Source organism: Carica papaya, chromosome 6, assembly GCF_054855325.1.
Source record: "Carica papaya isolate Zhongbai chromosome 6, ASM5485532v1, whole genome shotgun sequence".
In the NCBI taxonomy this organism is placed as follows: Eukaryota; Viridiplantae; Streptophyta; class Magnoliopsida; order Brassicales; family Caricaceae; genus Carica; species Carica papaya.
Genome location: NC_142314.1, coordinates 33,566,909 through 33,585,054, shown reverse-complemented (window position 1 = coordinate 33,585,054; position 18,146 = coordinate 33,566,909). Strand labels below are relative to the sequence as shown.

Here is an 18,146-nt window from a genome sequence, read left to right as displayed (position 1 = left end):
TCTTCCTTTCATCATCATCACAAAGCACATTTTAAACCCACTATGTATATTTCCCATATCTATATGGTAGAACCTAAAATTCTTATGTAATTCTTTTCTTATTTTACTCTAATAAGATGTCTTTAATTGGTTTTTCTTGAAAAAAAAAAAGTGGTTAGTTGACAAGAGGTTCTTTCCTTGGTCTGCAAGTCATGGCTGCATCTATATAAGTCATGGAAATGGAGGTAAATAGCAAGTTTAATGGCAAGAATTTATGATTTTAAAACATGGGTACTGCAGTTTTGCCCTCCTCAAGCCATGGTTTCGAGAACGAATGCAGAGAAATTCACGAATGTTGGGGACGAACAAACAGATTGATTCGAGCTTTGGCAAATCGAACCCGAGTTGAACGTAAACAAATTAGAGAGACTTATAAGACTATGTATGGAGAAGACTTGGCAAGTTTTCTTTTTCGGAGAAGCAATAGCATTAATAGTGGGCAGAGTTTGGCGAAAGCATCTGCAGCCTTATTGATGTGGATGCTGGATTCGTGTGAACGTGATGCTGTCGTGGCTAGAGAAGCTCTTAAACAAGATGATATTGATTTCAAGGCTCTTGTGGAGATCTTTGTGGGTAGAAAATCTAGTCATATTGCTCTTATGAAACAAGCATACCAAGCAAGATTCAAAAGTCAGCTTGAACAAGATATTATCAACATCGATCCTCCACATTCCTTCCAAAAGGTATTTTTTTTAAACAAAAATTCTTACATCTCAATATGATAATTAAGTATTTATAAAAAATATAATCTTTCTCGTAATAAATACATGTATAAGGGTATACACGAAATTAAAATTACACCCACAAAGAAAAAAATAGAAATACTCATCATTCATAAAAAACTGTCGGTTTTCTAAAAAGTTATTTGCTCTTTTCATCAGTTTCAATAAATTATTTTTGAAAAATAAGAGTCAACTCATGTATAACAAAACTAAAATTAAAGTGATAATGGGTTAGATTCTTGTAGCATTCGGAGCATCACACAAGGCACACGAGATGGATGTGAGTCAACACGTAGCAAAATGCGATGCAAGAAGGCTTTACGAGGTAGGAGAAGGAAGTGCAGGGGGGATTGAAGAAGCTGTTGTGCTTGAGATTTTCAGTAAAAGGAGCATTCCACAGCTCAAGTTGACATTCTCTTGCTATAAACACATATATGGATATGACTACATAAAGGTGCTATATATATATATATATATAGAACTTGCTTCACCTATCTCATTCTCATTTAATCTTTCTTAACATTACTCATATATATATATCAAACATTTTCACTTCTTGCAGTCATTCAAGAGGGAAAACTCGACTGAATTCGAAAACACTTTGAAATTGGTTATAAAATGCATGTGTAACCCACTTAGTTACTACGCGAAGGTAATTAACCTAGTCCTTGCAAATTCCATTAATCACCATGATCTTATCTTTTGTATTTATCATTAATTATGTCAAAATAATTTTCAATTACATATATAAATATATATGAAGAGACTTTGTCGGTTTAAGGAACTAGAAATTCCATTAACTGGGATTTGGTTTTCATGTGAAGGAATTGCATGGAGGCATAAAAGGAAGAGGAGAGAGAGGGAGCAGCTTAACAAGGGTGATGGTGAGCAGAGCAGAGGTAGACATGAATGAGATTCAGAAAGTTTTCAAGAAGAAATATGGAGTGGAACTGAGAGATTCAATCTGTGAGAGTCTACCATCTGGGGATTATACAGATTTCCTTCTTGCTTTAGCTTCAAAAACACTTTGTTCTTGACTTGATCCTCTGCTTCATTCCAATCCAACCAACTACCCTTTTTTGCAGACTTACACATTGACTAAACTACATATATATATATATATATACACACAGGCATATATACATAAAGCACTTACAACTGGGTTTAGTTTAGATTATATGAATGTGCATTTTGTATCCAAGATGGTGTTATTTACATAAATATAATTCACTCGTATAGTAATAGTGGATATATATATATATATATATATATATATATACGCATACGTTATGTTTGTGGATCACTTGCATCCCTCAAATTTCTACTGAATATCTCCAAAATCTTTTCATAAGAACCACGACTGGGTTTAAAGATGCATGTGTTTACAAGAAAGTCTGCAAGCAGAACATGTAAATAAACATCTGTACATACATATATATATATATATATATATGGATATAAACATCAATAAAATTAAATGTAATCCCAAAATTTTTTTTGGGTGTTTAAAAAATTGTACCTTTTCCAGTTTTTCTTTCATTTTAGCTGCAAATACTCAAAGCTCCAAGATTTCATCGTCCAAGCAGCCTCCATTAAAGGGTATCCAAACTTTACTTCAGTATTAGAGAGAATTATAATTAAGATGGAATCCTAGCTCATTAATTAATTTTTCTGAAAACATTTTCCTATTATGTGGAATTTTTCAAAACTATGCTTAGGGATGGCTGAGGGTTTTCATTTTAATTTTCAAGAGTCAGTTGGGAAAAATAATATTTCGTTAGTAACGAAAGGAAGAAGAAGAAGAAGAAGAAGAGACTAATTAAAAAATTCAATTTTTAAATTTGTGATTGTACAGTAGATCGATAAGAATATAACTATATATTTATATACTTATTTTTAAATACATTACTATAATTAATTTTAATTCATCAACCATAATTAAAACTAATATATGAACCACATAAGAAAATTCAAAAAACACATATTAATTATCATATTCATCTTATATTTAATTTAAACATATTAAAATTTATAAATAATTATTTTTAACTATATTTAGATTTGGGTATCAACATAGATACTGACAAAATTATTCATCAATAAATAATATATAAACACAGATTATAATACACTATAATAATCTCTATATGATGACACATATAGAAGTATAATCTGAATTCACATCATTCTCTTTAAGTGGCTGTTAGCAAATTAATTTAAGAAGAAAACAGAGAGAACTTTGAACAGGGAAAAAAAAGAAAGAATAAAGTTTTCACCAGCTAAGAAGGATAACTGCATGTGAATTAAGAAAGATGAGTAAGCAACATATATATATATATATATATATATATATATATATATACTTAAAACAAAATTAAACCTTAGACATTCAAAAAAGAATAATTCTCCTCCCTCCAAGAAGAAAACCCAAAAGAAATCTCTTCACTTTATCATGAATAGTTTACCTATATATAAAACATAAGCAGTGTATTTATCAGAAATATAAGTATTCATCTTCTCATCATTTGAATCAACTCTTTTAACTCACTCAAAACATTGATTGATTGATTAAGCATGTTCAGATTAATGACAAGCAAGGCAGCACCTTCTCGCTCTTACGAAGAATTCGAACCTCTTTGCAAATGGCAAACTTCTGGAGAAGAACAAGACATTCTTGAAGTCCATCTTCCAGGTATATCTACATACATACATGTATTTCCGAGGATAAGGGTGTATGTTGTTATCTTCTTAAAAACCTGATTGTCTTGTTATTAGTGTGAAAATATTATTAGCATATGTAATTATTAAAATATATACATTTTTAATATATATATATATAATTACATTAGAATATATACATGAAAAAGTGAATAGTAAAAAATTTGTAGTATTACTGTCAAAAATAATAATTTGTAAATTAAGAAGACTCTTTTATGTTATTAAGAAATTAAAATTATAAGTATGTATTTTTAAAATTTTGTTAAGTAGTTTGTGTTTTAAACTTTCATGTAGTTAAATTATTATTTTTTTTTACAACAATCACAAAAGAAAAATTAAGTATTTCTAATAATTTTTCATTCTTCTTTCTCCGATTTCCAACAGAGTATTACCTAAACTTAATATATTTCTTAAAATTTTCCAACAATTACAGGTTTCACGAAAGATCAACTGAAGGTTCAAATAAACAACCATGGAGTTCTGACGATCACCGGAGAACGACCAGTAACAGAAGACAGAAGTAGATGGAGCCGTTTTCGTAAAGAAGCGAAAGTCCAAAGAGATTGCAAAACAAATGGAATCCGCGCAAAGTTCTCCGGCGGAATTCTTTACATCATTATGCCCAAGACACCACCTTCTCCTCCTCCGCCGTCTGATCAAGAAGTAAAAAACCAAGCTCGGACCAACTCAGGCGTCACACCAGGAGGACAAGAAGAAGAAGATGGTAGTAGAGGTGGCGTAGAGAGAAGCGGGTTGAAAGAGGGTGTTTGTTCTAGGTTTAAAAATATGAACAAGAAGAAAGGTCTTAAAGCTTCCATGGCGGTCGTTCTGCTGGTGACAATTGCTGTTGGGGCGTATTTTACTTACAAAATATGTTATGATCAGATTTCTTCTGTTGACAGCTAGCTAGTAACTTCAATCTTTATCTCTCGATAATCTTCTTGTGTATTGGGTTTATAATAAGGTGGTGATTTGTTGATTAAAGATCCACTAGCTTTATTCCGGGAGTTACTAGCTCAGTTGATATACATATATATATATATATATATATATATATTCTTAATTTTTTATCCTTTCATCTAATATGCGAACTCCATAGCTCATCACCTTGCTCTAAGGTTTCGGGGCTGGGTGATAACAACATTAATTACATATAAATATTACCTAATTAATGCTAAAACATCTCATATCAACATCTCCATTTCAATAATTTAAAAAACTTTATATAGAACACAGATAAATACTATTTCTGAGTCGTCCTCTATAGTTATGTTGCGGACTTTCCTTAATGGTTTTATCTCGAGTTCATAGAGTAGTGCCGGTATTTTTGCAATTTTCGTCAAACTTTTGAAAAGGATCTAACAAATTCCTATAAACATTATTCTACTATTTCCATCCCTACGAAGATAAAAATTAAATTCACGTGCAAGTGAAACTTTTTTCTCGAGTTTAATACGAGGAGTCAAACTCGAAGAAGATAAAAATTAAAGGGGCATGTAAGTAGTATGCAAGTCAAATAAAAATTGGTTCACTTTGTACAACTGCAACCCTAATTAATAATGGACTAAAAAAGTGTATAGTGTATAAATAATGAAAATGAATAAAGTTTTTAAACCTATAGTTGATTGAATTGCTTATTTAAAGCTATAGTTTACAAGAAAGAATCTAATTTATTATTTATATTTTAACAACAATCTTAACTAGTAGATTAATTGCTTGTGAAATATGTGAATGACAAGGAATGCTTAAGTATTAGGATCATTATGGTTGTATTATAAACTGACAATAATCGGTATATAATATTTAATTCTAACTAATAATTTAATTTATTAGTATATTAGTATAGATATATGATCAAATTAAATTAAATATTAACAAAATTATTATATTTGTAAATGAAAGGAACATTATGAGACGGATAAATTGTCTTAATTAAAGTAATCATAATAATTTTAAAATCTAATTTAACATTTTTTTTTAACAAAAACAAAAGTATTATTTATTGTGCATCTTACAAAAGGCGAATATTATTCAATTTGAGATAAAAATATTAAGTATAACTCAAAAAAAGATTTGGGTACAATGAAAACTTGTCAAATAAGAACAAGAATATCCTTTGTTTGAAAAAAAAAATAAATTAAGAAGCATTCATGAGACAGGAATAAATTGTATAACTTACAAAAACAACTTAGAATACTTGTACTATTTCAAACACAAAACACAAGAAACCTTTTATATCGTGGTTATAAATATTCATGATAAAACCTTTACTGAAATTAGGTATTAGGAGTTCAAGTGTCTGTCTAGATTTTTTATCATGGTTTCTCTACCAAAATTACGGAATCTTGATTCTGTTAAGAAAGAAATTATAGTAATTTCTGTTGAAAGTAGATATAAAATAATCAAGTTACAAAGAAGAAAATTCGAGCCTTTTGCCAGAATAATCGATGATGATATCAATACTATTTACCACATTCAACTCACAGGTATTGTATCCTATCTTACAGAAAAGTGTATGCATCCTATATTTAATTAATCTATCAAGCAGAATTAATTTGATTAAGATCATCCATCTTTGTTTTAATTATGTTCTATTTTTTTTTTAATTTTATTTTTGTTATATTTTTTCTATTAGGTTTTAAAAGAGAGCACCTAAAGGCTGAGAGGCAGAAAAACATCTTAATCATTACTGGCGAACGTCCGACTGATGAAACTACAACTAAATGTTTTAGCAAAGAGATTGAACTGAATGATTATGATGAAACTAAAATCGAATTGAATTTCAAGAATGAGATTCTTGAAGTAAAGCTGCCCAAAAAAACCCCTTTGATCCCTACGCAACAAGTCCTCAAGTATGGCGGCGTGATAACAGCCGTGGTTGTAGCTCTTCAAACATTATATATTGTATATACGACGATTATTGAAATCTCTTCTGATAACGAGTGATTATTAACTATTTAATACATATAAAACATTAATATACACATTATTATGTGTAAATATATAGAGGTCGTGTGTTTAGCAGCTTCAATATTTGTATATCTGTATTCTCATTAATTATTAATTAATGTTACATTTTCTTGTATATGGCATGGAGAACTATGTTTCTTCTTTTTTACTTCATGAATTTGCGCATGCATATATATATATATACACACACACACACACATACCCCACATGCAAAAACGTGGAATTACTGTAATATTTAAAAAAAATTATTTGTTTTAGTAAATTTAAATTTAATTTTGTAAATTGAATTAAAAGTTTAACAAATTAACTAATTACGAAATAGTTTAGAAGTGTTCTTTATGAAAAAATAATGAAGAAGATGGCGGGATTTGATAGTAATTAAAAAGATTAAACCAATTTGAGTTCTATATTCAATCTTCAATTGTTGAAAGCAATTATTAAGATCGAATTGTTTAATAACTCATCTTAAAATTTTCAACATTAATTTTTTCTCGATATATTATTAACATTCAGGTAGAAATTCGGACAAGATGGAAGGAATAAAATGTTACAATGTTAACGATAAGGATTAAATTGTAAAAAACTAAAAATGTGTAAAATGAGACATCGAATATTTATATAGTTGGATTCGATAGAGAATGAATAATTAATTTGATAATTTTTTTATCAATTTAAAATTTTAAAATAATTAATTTAATTTATTATTCAAAATGATATTATAAATAAAAATTTAGTACTTTAATTTGATTTTTTGAGTAAATTTATATATTTATTAATTTAGCAATGTATATACACCAATTATAATATAATATAAAAATATCATAATAAAAACATACGCAAGATTTACAATCCGTTATATAGGAAAAATCGTATAAATTATTAAGTTAAATAGTGATTTAAAAATTTTATTTAAAAAAATAATAATTTCATTCAAAGATTTGACAAACTTCCTCCATGTATAAGAGAGAAGAAATTTTAGTAGAATAAATAAGATTTTATTTTATTTTTTTTGTCTTCTGTATTTTTCATATCTTGAAATTTCAAAATGGAAGAAAAAATAAACTTTACAGTGCTACTGTAACGGCCCCGGAAAATATTAAAAAAAAAGAAATGAGTATTTAAATATATCGAATGCGGAAGCGAGATCAAAATTTCAGTTAACATCCCTTACACGAAAAAACAAAAAAAAACGTACTTAAAATATAAAAAGTTAAACTAACTAAGAAAGAAAACTCGAAAATAAACTATGCGTATGACTACAGAGTCTCTAGGCATCCCCTTCGTCGTCCTCCTGCGGAACGGGCTCGGGAACCATGTCTTCCTGATCTGAAATTGTTAATTAAGGAGTGAGCTACACTAGCCCAGTAAGAACATCACGATATCTCACCGTCACGGAGATAAAGGTGGGTAGAAAACCACAAAAAGACCAATGAAGCATAATTTACAATAAACTCGTTTATTAACATGAAAACCTTTACCATCCACTTACCTCGGTGGAATTTATGAAAACAATATAAGAAAAATAATAACATTATCACAATCATGGAATAATATAAGCTGTAAAACATAGCACTTATCACGCCTTTTGTAATTCAATCATTATACAACATATCCTTTTCTCATTTACCAGCCTACTAGTATCCGTGGGGGTCCATAGGGGTTCCGCTACCCGTTAATCTTTTAACATTCATAATCAGTTTCCAGGGCCGTCCCCATACCCCGTCCGGTATGGGCGCCAAAACCATGAACCTCAATACCCCGTCCGGTATGAGGGTGAAACGGGCCGTCCCCATACCCCGTCCGGTATGGGCGCCAAAACCATAAGATCTCCATACCCCGTCCGGCATGTGAGACCACAATCCCGGTAGGGTTCCCTACGGACCCGGTCCGTCCACCATCTCCCAGGATATCTAGTCAGGCTAACCCCATCATACAATTATCAGTCTACACAATCTTTCATTTTTCTTTTCCTCAATAAGCATCATCAATTCATATACAAACAAGCAAACAGTAGTTTATGCCAAACAGACAACATACAGTATCGGTTTTTCAGTCATTCAACCCATGATTAATAAAAACGTAGTAAATGCACACAAATCTGTAAAATAAACACATCAAACCTCATTTTGCATTTAAAGCTGTAAACAGGCCAAATAACAGTAAACCACCAATCACACTAGACTCGGGCTCCATTAGCTACCTTAAGCAATTTCACACATGCATTAATTCAAGAAATACCGTTTTATCATTTTGAACTTTAATACCGTGATAGGAAATAAGGTGAGGGGTCCTTACTTGTTTTCGGGATCCGAATACGATTCACAGTGCGCCTGCAGGCTGTCTCTAATTTTCCCTGAATTTTTCCCGGGGAACTGAAACACACTAACAGTACCTGTACGTGTTCCAAAAAAAATCCAAATTAGGCCCAGGGCCTCTTTCGGCCCAAATCGCAACTCCGGCACGGCGGCTCCGCCGTGCTCCGGCGACGGCGCCGCCGCTGGCGGCGGCGAGTCGCCTCGGGTTGACTGTTTTCGGCCGTTTTTGGCCGAATTCGGCCACACTCGCATTGGTCCTTGTCAGAAAACAACCCTAGGGCCCTCGGGGGGCCAAAAAATCACGGAAAAGCGGAGCTTACCGGCGGCGGCGCTCTCGGGTACGGCGACTCTCCGGTGAGGTTCGTGTTTTGGTGATTTGGCTTCGGTCAACCTGTAGAGAAAAGAATGGTGATCACGGTGATATAAAAATTGCATCGAACGGAGGCCGGGAAGGGCCTCGTCGGAGGCAAAAACCGAGAGGGGGCGCGGCGGCGCCGCTGGGCTTCGGCCGCGTATTCCGACCGTTTGGCCGGGATTTCGGCTTCGATTTGGCCATAGGAGGAATCAGTGGGGAAAAACGAGTCGGGGGTATGAAATTTACCTCGATCGGCGGTCGGAAATTTCCCCGGTGCGGCGGCGAGTGGCGGCGGGTGGCGGCGGTCGGCCTCTGGTTCGTCTTCTCCGGCGAGCGGCTGGCGGCTAGGGTTTGTGGTCTGGTGTGGGGGTTCTATTTATAACCCCTTGCCTTTTGATCACAACCGTTCGTTTCGTTTTAATCTGGGCCGTTCGTTTTTGATTGATCTGGGCCGTCGGATCGCACCCACGCGGATCGCCAACGTGGCTCCTTTTGGAGTGACGCGATCTTGCCACGTGGCAGGCCCCGGTTGGCCGGGACTGCTGACCGAGCCTGCTGACGTGGCCCCCCCCCTTTTTTTTTTTTTTTTTTTTTTTCTCCTCCTTTCCGGGTGCTACAACTCTCCCCCCCCATAAAGAAATTTGGTCCCCAAATTTGCCTCATTACTCTTGATCAAACAGATGAGGATATTGGGCCCTAAATTCTGATTCCAGCTCCCAAGTCGCCTCCCTAGGCGTGTGGTTCTGCCACAAGACTTTTACAAATGATATTTTCCGGTTACGGAGTATTCTGCTTTCTCGGTCCGTGATACTGACCGGTACTTCTTCATAAGACAAGTCCTCTCGGAGTGAAAGCGGTTCATGAGCCACGACATGAGAAGGGTCCGGATTGTACTTGCGCAGCATAGATACATGAAACACATTGTGAACCCGGGAGAGCTCAGGGGGCAGTGCAAGTCTGTAGGCAGTGGTACCAATCTTGTCTAAGATTTCAAAGGGTCCAATGTATCTGGGGTTTAATTTTTCCCCTTCTGCCGAACCTACTAATTCCCTTGAAGGGGGTGACTTTAAGAAACACACGGTCACCTTTCTCAAAGGCCAGGTCTCTCCTCCGGGTATCAGCATAGCTCTTTTGCCTACTCTGAGCTGTCTGGATGTTCTTCTTGATCTTAACTATCTTGGACGTGGTTTCTTCCACTAAATCCGGGCCAAACAATCTTCTATCGCCCACTTCCTCCCAACAAATCGGTGACCTGCACAGACGCCCGTATAGCGCCTCGTATGGGGCCATGCCGATGCTTGCTTGGTAACTGTTGTTGTAGGCAAACTCTATCAGGGGTAGATGGTCGTCCCAATGGCCTCCGGAGTCAAGGACACAAGCTCGGAGCATATCCTCCAGCGTACGGATTGTCCTCTCTGATTGTCCATCGGTTTGGGGGTGGAAGGCAGTACTGAGGGACAGCTTTGTTCCCATAGCTTGCTGGAAACTATTCCAAAACCGAGAAGTGAATCTGGGATCCCTGTCGGATACCACTGTTACTGGGACCCCATGCAGTCTGACTATTTCCCGGACATACATTCTTGCCAACTTGTCCAACGAATCAGTCATTCTGATGGCCAGGAAGTGGGAAGACTTAGTGAGTCGGTCAACAATTACCCATATGGCATCGTGTCCCGATCGTGCCTTGGGTAGTCCCGATACGAAGTCCATGGTGATGTGTTCCCACTTCCATTCTGGAATCGGTAAAGGCTGAAGCAACCCCCCTGGGCGTTGATGTTCTGCTTTGACCTGCTGACATACCAAGCACTTAGATACAAAGTCGGCTATATCTCTCTTCATCCCATTCCACCAGAATCGGGGTCGCATAGTTTGGTACATTTTTGTACTTCCTGGATGCATGGCGAACCTTGAACTATGGGACTCTGTCATGATATCTCTTTTTAATTCATTGTCGTCTGGGACACACATTCTGTCCTTGAAACGAATCAATCCGTCGGCAGAGATCTGAAATTCTGAGTTCACTCCCTGTTCTGCATCCTTCTTGCGGTTTACTAGGGCGGGGTCGATTGACTGGGCTTCCTTTATTCTTTGGATTAACTCGGGTTGGACTGCTAGGTGACTCAAACATGTGGCCCTCTTCAGATCTTGCAGTCGAACCTGCTGCGTAGCCCCAATGGACCTGCATTCCGAAACCATCAGATGGGCTAGGGTGCCTGCACTCTTCCTACTGAGGGCATCGGCTACTACGTTGCCCTTACCTGGATGGTATAGGATGTCACAATCATAGTCCTTGAGGAGTTCCATCCACCTTCTCTGACGCATGTTGAGATCCTTCTGAGTGAAGATGTGCTTCAAACTCTTATGATCGGTGTAGATCTGAAAGGTCTCTCCATACAAATAATGGCGCCAGATTTTCAAGGCGTGTATGATTGCGGCAAGCTCCAAGTCATGGGTAGGATAGTTCTTCTCATGATTCTTTAGCTGTCTAGACCCATATGCTATAACCTTTCCATGCTGCATCAGGACACAACCCAGGCCCAGATAGGAGGCATCACTATAAACTGTATACCCTCCTGATCCACTCGGTAGAGCCAGCACGGGTGCAGTAGTCAATCGCTTCTTCAATTCTGAAAAACTCCTTTCGCAGTTCTCATTCCAATCAAACTTTGCATTCTTCTTTGTGAGTCGGGTTAGAGGGGCCGCTAGACTGGAGAACCCTTCGACAAACCGGCGGTAATAACCCGCCATCCCTAGGAAACTGCGAATTTCCTTAACTGTTGTCAGCCTTTTCCAACCAAGTACCGCTTCAACCTTTTCGGGGTTCACCGACACCCCTTCCTTCGATATAACATGTCCTAGGAAGGCGGTTTGCTCGAGCCAAAATCCACACTTGCTCAACTTTGCATACAACTTCTTTTCCCTGAGTACCTGGAGGACTTGGGCAAGATGATGAGCATGTTCTTCTCTACTTTTTGAGTAGACTAAGATATCATCGATGAACACGATGACAAATTTATCCAAGAACTCTCTGAAGATTCTGTTCATTAGATCCATAAAGATGGCCGGGGCGTTGGTTAGCCCAAACGGCATAACCAGGAACTCATAGTGTCCGTACCTGGTTCGGAATGCCGTCTTGGGGATGTCTTCTGCTCTCACTTTTACCTGATGGTAACCTGATCGTAGATCTATTTTAGAAAAGACCTGTGCACCCTGCAACTGATCGAAAAGGTCATCAATCCGGGGGAGAGGGTACTTGTTTTTAATTGTTACCTTGTTTATCCTTCTATAATCAATACACAGTCTCAACGTTCCATCTCCTTTCTTTGCAAAAGTAACCCCGGTACCCCATGGGGAAATGCTGTGTCTAATGAAGCCACTGTTTTGTAGCTCAGTGATTTGTTTCCTTAGCTCTTCCATCTCGATGCGGCTCATTCGGTAAGGAGCTACCGAGATGGGTTGGTTTCCTGGCTGTAAGTCTATGGTGAACTCGACCTCTCTGTCCCCTGGTAGACCGGGCAGTTCATCCGGAAATACGTCTGGAAAGTCTCGGACTACTGGAATCTCTTGGATACAAACTTCCTTCTTGGGTTTACCATGTACCACGTCCGGGTCTGCATCGGCATCCTTCTGGGTAAGGTTGTAAACTCTGCCCTGGATTGGAGGCCTCCCTTGATTCTGGTTCCTAGGGCACTCCCTCGCATAGTGCTGGGCACTGCCGCATATGCGACAGGTGTTGTTGAGGCGGTAGCAGGGTCGGTCCCCATGATCCCTGCCGCAGTACTGGCAGATCTTCCCACGAGCTGCCCCCATAGCCTGAGGAGGGCCCTGAACGGCAGGCCTGGGTCTCTTACTGGGTTGGACAGGCATGGTAGGCGCTGGCCTGCGGAGCGGGGCTGAAGGTCGGGAACTTCCCGTTAGCTGAGGGCGGGTGTCGAAGCTCCTTTCTATGATCTGCGCCTTTGCCAGGACTGCCGAATATGTCTCGAGCTCCATCACCAACAAGTGCTGTCTGATCGCCGGGCGGAGACCCCACTGGAATTTCTTGGCCTTTCGGCCCTCATCCAACAATGTCTCTGGGGCATGTCGGCCCAGCTCCAGGAACTTGCGGGCATACTCCGACACTGTCATATTACCCTGGACCAACTGAGCAAATTCCATTTCCTTTAAATGTTGGATGTGCTTAGGGAGATACTCCGCATGGAAAGCCGCTAGGAACTGCTCCCAAGTAACTGGTACAGGCAGGGTGGCCCGCTTGAGCTCCCACCAGCGTACTGCTTCCCCTACCAGCATGTAGGAGGCAATGGCAGCCCTCTGCTCAGGAATTACTCCCAAGGTCTCAAAGGCTCTCTCAGTCTCCGCCAGCCAGTATTGGGCCTCTTCGAAAGAGGATCCCCCTGAAAAAGTAGAAGGGTTCAGTCTCCCGTACCTCTCTATGAAGCCGGGGTCGACCAAGGAGAGAGCGGGGTCCCGAGGTAGAGGGACTGGGGCCAGCTGAGGGTTAACTGGGGGACACTGTGGTGGCACCTGCTGATGTGGTGGGGGTACTGGAATGTGCTGTGGCGGCGCCTGCTGGTACCGTGGCTGTGGTACAGGGTCGTACCGCGGCTGTGGCGCCGGGTGGTACTGTGGAGGAACAGGCTCCTGCCGGGGTGGCTCGGGATCAGCCTGCTGTCTATAGTGTAAGGGATGGGTCCGAGGAAACCTGGCTCTGATACCAACTGTAACGGCCCCAGAAAATATTAAAAAAAAAGAAATGAGTATTTAAATATATCGAATGCGGAAGCGAGATCAAAATTTCAGTTAACATCCCTTACACGAAAAAACAAAAAAAAAACGTACTTAAAATATAAAAAGTTAAACTAACTAAGAAAGAAAACTCGAAAATAAACTATGCGTATGACTACAGAGTCTCTAGGCATCCCCTTCGTCGTCCTCCTGCGGAACGGGCTCGGGAACCATGTCTTCCTGATCTGAAATGGTTAATTAAGGAGTGAGCTACACTAGCCCAGTAAGAACATCACGATATCTCACCGTCACGGAGATAAAGGTGGGTAGAAAACCACAAAAAGACCAATGGAGCATAATTTACAATAAACTCGTTTATTAACATGAAAACTTTTACCATCCACTTACCTCGGTGGAATTTATGAAAACAATATAAGAAAAATAATAACATTATCACAATCATGGAATAATATAAGCTGTAAAACATAGCACTTATCACGCCTTTTGTAATTCAATCATTATACAACATATCCTTTTCTCATTTACCAGCCTACTAGTATCCGTGGGGGTCCATAGGGGTTCCGCTACCCGTTAATCTTTTAACATTCATAATCAGTTTCCAGGGCCGTCCCCATACCCCGTCCGGTATGGGCGCCAAAACCATGAACCTCAATACCCCGTCCGGTATGAGGGTGAAACGGGCCGTCCCCATACCCCGTCCGGTATGGGCGCCAAAACCATAAGATCTCCATACCCCGTCCGGCATGTGAGACCACAATCCCGGTAGGGTTCCCTACGGACCCGGTCCGTCCACCATCTCCCAGGATATCTAGTCAGGCTAACCCCATCATACAATTATCAGTCTACACAATCTTTCATTTTCCTTTTCCTCAATAAGCATCATCAATTCACATACAAACAAGCAAACAGTAGTTCATGCCAAACAGACAACATACAGTATCGGTTTTTCAGTCATTCAACCCATGATTAATAAAAACGTAGTAAATGCACACAAATCTGTAAAATAAACACATCAAACCTCATTTTGCATTTAAAGCTGTAAACAGGCCAAATAACAGTAAACCACCAATCACACTAGACTCGGGCTCCATTAGCTACCTTAAGCAATTTCACACATGCATTAATTCAAGAAATACCGTTTTATCATTTTGAACTTTAATACCGTGATAGGAAATAAGGTGAGGGGTCCTTACTTGTTTTCGGGATCCGAATACGATTCACAGTGCGCCTGCAGGCTGTCCCTAATTTTCCCTGAATTTTTCCCGGGGAACTGAAACACACTAACAGTACCTGCACGTGTTCCAAAAAAAATCCAAATTAGGCCCAGGGCCTCTTTCGGCCCAAATCGCAACTCCGGCACGGCGGCTCCGCCGTGCTCCGGCGACGGCGCCGCCGCTGGCGGCGGCGAGTCGCCTCGGGTTGACTGTTTTCGGCCGTTTTTGGCCGAATTCGGCCACACTCGCATTGGTCCTTGTCAGAAAACAACCCTAGGGCCCTCGGGGGGCCAAAAAATCACGGAAAAGCGGAGCTTACCGGCGGCGGCGCTCTCGGGTACGGCGACTCTCCGGCGAGGTTCGTGTTTTGGTGATTTGGCTTCGGTCAACCTGTAGAGAAAAGAATGGTGATCACGGTGATATAAAAATTGCATCGAACGGAGGCCGGGAAGGGCCTCGTCGGAGGCAAAAACCGAGAGGGGGCGCGGCGGCGCCGCTGGGCTTCGGCCGCGTATTCCGGCCGTTTGGCCGGGATTTCGGCTTCGATTTGGCCATAGGAGGAATCAGTGGGGAAAAACGAGTCGGGGGTATGAAATTTACCTCGATCGGCGGTCGGAAATTTCCCCGGTGCGGCGGCGAGTGGCGGCGGGTGGCGGCGGTCGGCCTCTGGTTCGTCTTCTCCGGCGAGCGGCTGGCGGCTAGGGTTTGTGGTCTGGTGTGGGGGTTCTATTTATAACCCCTTACCTTTTGATCACAGCCGTTCGTTTCGTTTTAATCTGGGCCGTTCGTTTTTGATTGATCTGGGCCGTCGGATCGCACCCACGCGGATCGCAAACGTGGCTCCTTTTGGAGTGACGCGATCTTGCCACGTGGCAGGCCCCGGTTGGCCGGGACTGCTGACCGGGCCTGCTGACGTGGGCCCCCCCCCCCCCCCCCCCCCTTTTTTTTTTTTTTTTTTTTTTTTTCCTCCTCCTTTCCGGGTGCTACAGCTACCAAGATTATGGGTTAGTTAATAATAAATTAAGAAATATTACAAGACAAACTTCAGAGTCCAAATATATATATATATATATATATATATAATATTTTTTTTATTTTTTCAGCTGGAAGTTCATTAAAATTTTGAAGTAATATACCTATAGGAAAAGAATACCTAGAGGTTTAAGCAACTTAAACGTCCACCCATGTCGATCAAAGAGGAATATAATTTTCTTTCCAGGGAAAACCCAACTGCAAAATTCTTTTACCACATTTTCAAGGAAAGAAGTATATATATATATATATATATATATATATATATACAAATATACATATATATAGATGGACTTGCAGACTCAAATTAATTTAATACAGCTTTTCTCATTACAGAGAAATGACAACTAAAGAAGCCACCCGATACGATGATGTTGAACCTTACTGCAAATGGAAAGAAGAACACGACCGTGATGTTCTTGAAGTCTGCCTCCATGGTAATTATTCAACCCACCTTTCTAATCTTTTCATTAAATATGTATGTATACATGTCCATGCACATATAAGTTTACATAATTATATACATGATATATTTTTCTCATTAAATTTTTACTTTTGTATTATTTCTATTAATTTGTTTTCTAGCTTATTCATGTTGCAAATAAATTTTTCTGGTTAAGTATTTTTTTTTTTTACCAACTCAAAATTTTGAGCCATTTTTTAATAAATTTTTTTCTCCATTTAAAGGTTAAACTTCAAATAAATATTGTAATTATTCCAAACATATTATTTAATATCTAATTGGTCTCTACTAAAATTTCAAATTTGTTATTACCAAAGAATTTGTAAGTTAGTAATGATAGAAATCAAATCAAACCAGATCTGAAAATAATAAGTAAACTCATACTAAATTAAAGAGAACGAACACGGAAGTGTAAACGAAAGAGAATTTTGTATCATGCAATAAATTTTTTAAATCAACACATGGCTGTAAAAATTAATTTTTATTACTGACAGGATAACAAGAAATAAGCAAAACGCACGTATGATTTAGAGATCATAACCGGTTTTTATATTGTCGACTTTTGTCATTTTTTATTTTGTTCTTCATAAAATGAAAAATTATAAATATAGTATATATAAAAATTATAAATTCATACTTAAACCTGATGCATTAACACTTATAATCGTTTAACTGTAATTGATAATTTTTAAATATATCCAATAAACTGATAGTCTGTTACGCACGTTAACTTCATTTGTTAATAAAAAATCTAATAAGTAGTCTATAAGTTCTTATAATTAATGTATTTTCAAAAAAGTTTGTTAATAGCTTAAGTTTTTTTTTTTTTTCATTTGTGTATGTATGTACATACATATATACATATATAAATATGCATCTTATGTATGACTTTTGTAGGGTATGAAAAGGATGATATAAAGGTTTGGTTATTGAATTCTAAGAAATTAAAAATCAAAGGAGAAAGAAAAATGGATGATACAACAATGAGGAGGTTTAGCAAAGAGATTAAAATCCCAAGCAAGTGCAAAGAAGATGAGATTGAAGCTGAGTTCTTTAATGGGTTTCTTTATGTGATAATGCCTAAAGAAAATGATGATGGGAATAATAACACTAAGGATTTTGCTCATCATAAAAATACAACCTTCATTATTCCTGTATTATCACTTTCACTTGCAATTACTGCTATTTGTGTTTCCATTTGTCACTATATAAAGTGAATTAAATTATGAAATGAAACTATATGTGTAACACCCTAATTTTATTATTATTATTATTATTGGAATTATTATAATTTTATTTTATTTCAATTTTTTTAAATTGATTTATTTAAGTAATAATATAATTGTTTTAATTTAGTTTAATTTAATTTAATGGAAATAAAAATAATAATAATGATAAAAATGGGTAAAATTATTTTTGGGATTTAATTGAAAATAATTTTGGGAAAAATGGGTGAAAATTCAGATTCTGGGAATGTTTTTGAAAAAAAATCAGAAACCAGGGGATCAAAACACAATTTAAAAAAATTGCACCACGTCAGCAGCCCGGTCAGCTACTCCGGCCAACCAGGAC

General features: G+C 38.0%; 2 protein-coding genes and 4 long non-coding RNA genes across 6 annotated transcripts; 4 read left to right on the top strand and 2 right to left on the bottom strand.

Annotated features, from left to right (window-relative positions):
- Positions 1 to 28: 28 nt before the first annotated feature.
- LOC110807810 (annexin Gh1-like) lies at positions 29 to 1,997 on the top strand. The gene is made up of 4 exons (XM_022033069.2): positions 29 to 722; positions 997 to 1,215; positions 1,324 to 1,413; positions 1,586 to 1,997. The coding sequence occupies exons 1-4, from the start codon at positions 267 to 269 to the stop codon at positions 1,796 to 1,798; spliced, it is 978 nt and encodes a 325-aa protein (XP_021888761.1). The 5' UTR covers positions 29 to 266; the 3' UTR covers positions 1,799 to 1,997.
- A 1,190-nt stretch (positions 1,998 to 3,187) lies between these two features.
- On the top strand, positions 3,188 to 4,478 carry LOC110807814 (uncharacterized). The gene is made up of 2 exons (XM_022033074.2): positions 3,188 to 3,453; positions 3,913 to 4,478. Exons 1-2 carry the CDS (start codon positions 3,336 to 3,338, stop codon positions 4,383 to 4,385), a joined length of 591 nt encoding a protein of 196 aa, XP_021888766.1. The 5' UTR covers positions 3,188 to 3,335; the 3' UTR covers positions 4,386 to 4,478.
- Positions 4,479 to 5,753: 1,275 nt separating this feature from the next.
- Positions 5,754 to 6,564, top strand: LOC148253550 (uncharacterized). Its single transcript, XR_015821636.1, has 2 exons — positions 5,754 to 5,965; positions 6,115 to 6,564. It is a non-coding gene; the product is annotated as an uncharacterized LOC148253550 (long non-coding RNA).
- A 986-nt stretch (positions 6,565 to 7,550) lies between these two features.
- On the bottom strand, positions 7,551 to 9,687 carry LOC148253549 (uncharacterized). Its single transcript, XR_015812793.1, has 3 exons — positions 9,085 to 9,687; positions 8,745 to 8,841; positions 7,551 to 7,775 (listed from the first exon to the last, which is right to left on the bottom strand). It is a non-coding gene; the product is annotated as an uncharacterized LOC148253549 (long non-coding RNA).
- A 4,176-nt stretch (positions 9,688 to 13,863) lies between these two features.
- Positions 13,864 to 15,965, bottom strand: LOC148253548 (uncharacterized). Its single transcript, XR_015812828.1, has 2 exons — positions 15,059 to 15,965; positions 13,864 to 14,089 (listed from the first exon to the last, which is right to left on the bottom strand). It is a non-coding gene; the product is annotated as an uncharacterized LOC148253548 (long non-coding RNA).
- Positions 15,966 to 16,400: 435 nt separating this feature from the next.
- On the top strand, positions 16,401 to 17,875 carry LOC110814968 (uncharacterized). Its single transcript, XR_015821622.1, has 2 exons — positions 16,401 to 16,548; positions 17,472 to 17,875. It is a non-coding gene; the product is annotated as an uncharacterized LOC110814968 (long non-coding RNA).
- The last annotated feature ends 271 nt before the right edge of the window (positions 17,876 to 18,146 follow it).

What these genes read in the sequence shown, in the direction of transcription:
- LOC110807814 (XM_022033074.2), top strand. Translation starts at nt 3,336, where the DNA reads ATGTTCAGATTAATGACAAGCAAGGCAGCACCTTCTCGCTCTTACGAA. An exon ending in TCTTGAAGTCCATCTTCCAG is followed by an intron (nt 3,454 to 3,912) that starts GTATATCTACAT and finishes CAACAATTACAG; the next exon opens with GTTTCACGAAAGATCAACTG.
- LOC110807810 (XM_022033069.2), top strand. Translation starts at nt 267, where the DNA reads ATGGGTACTGCAGTTTTGCCCTCCTCAAGCCATGGTTTCGAGAACGAA. An exon ending in CTCCACATTCCTTCCAAAAG is followed by an intron (nt 723 to 996) that starts GTATTTTTTTTA and finishes ATAATGGGTTAG; the next exon opens with ATTCTTGTAGCATTCGGAGC. An exon ending in CACTTAGTTACTACGCGAAG is followed by an intron (nt 1,414 to 1,585) that starts GTAATTAACCTA and finishes TTTCATGTGAAG; the next exon opens with GAATTGCATGGAGGCATAAA.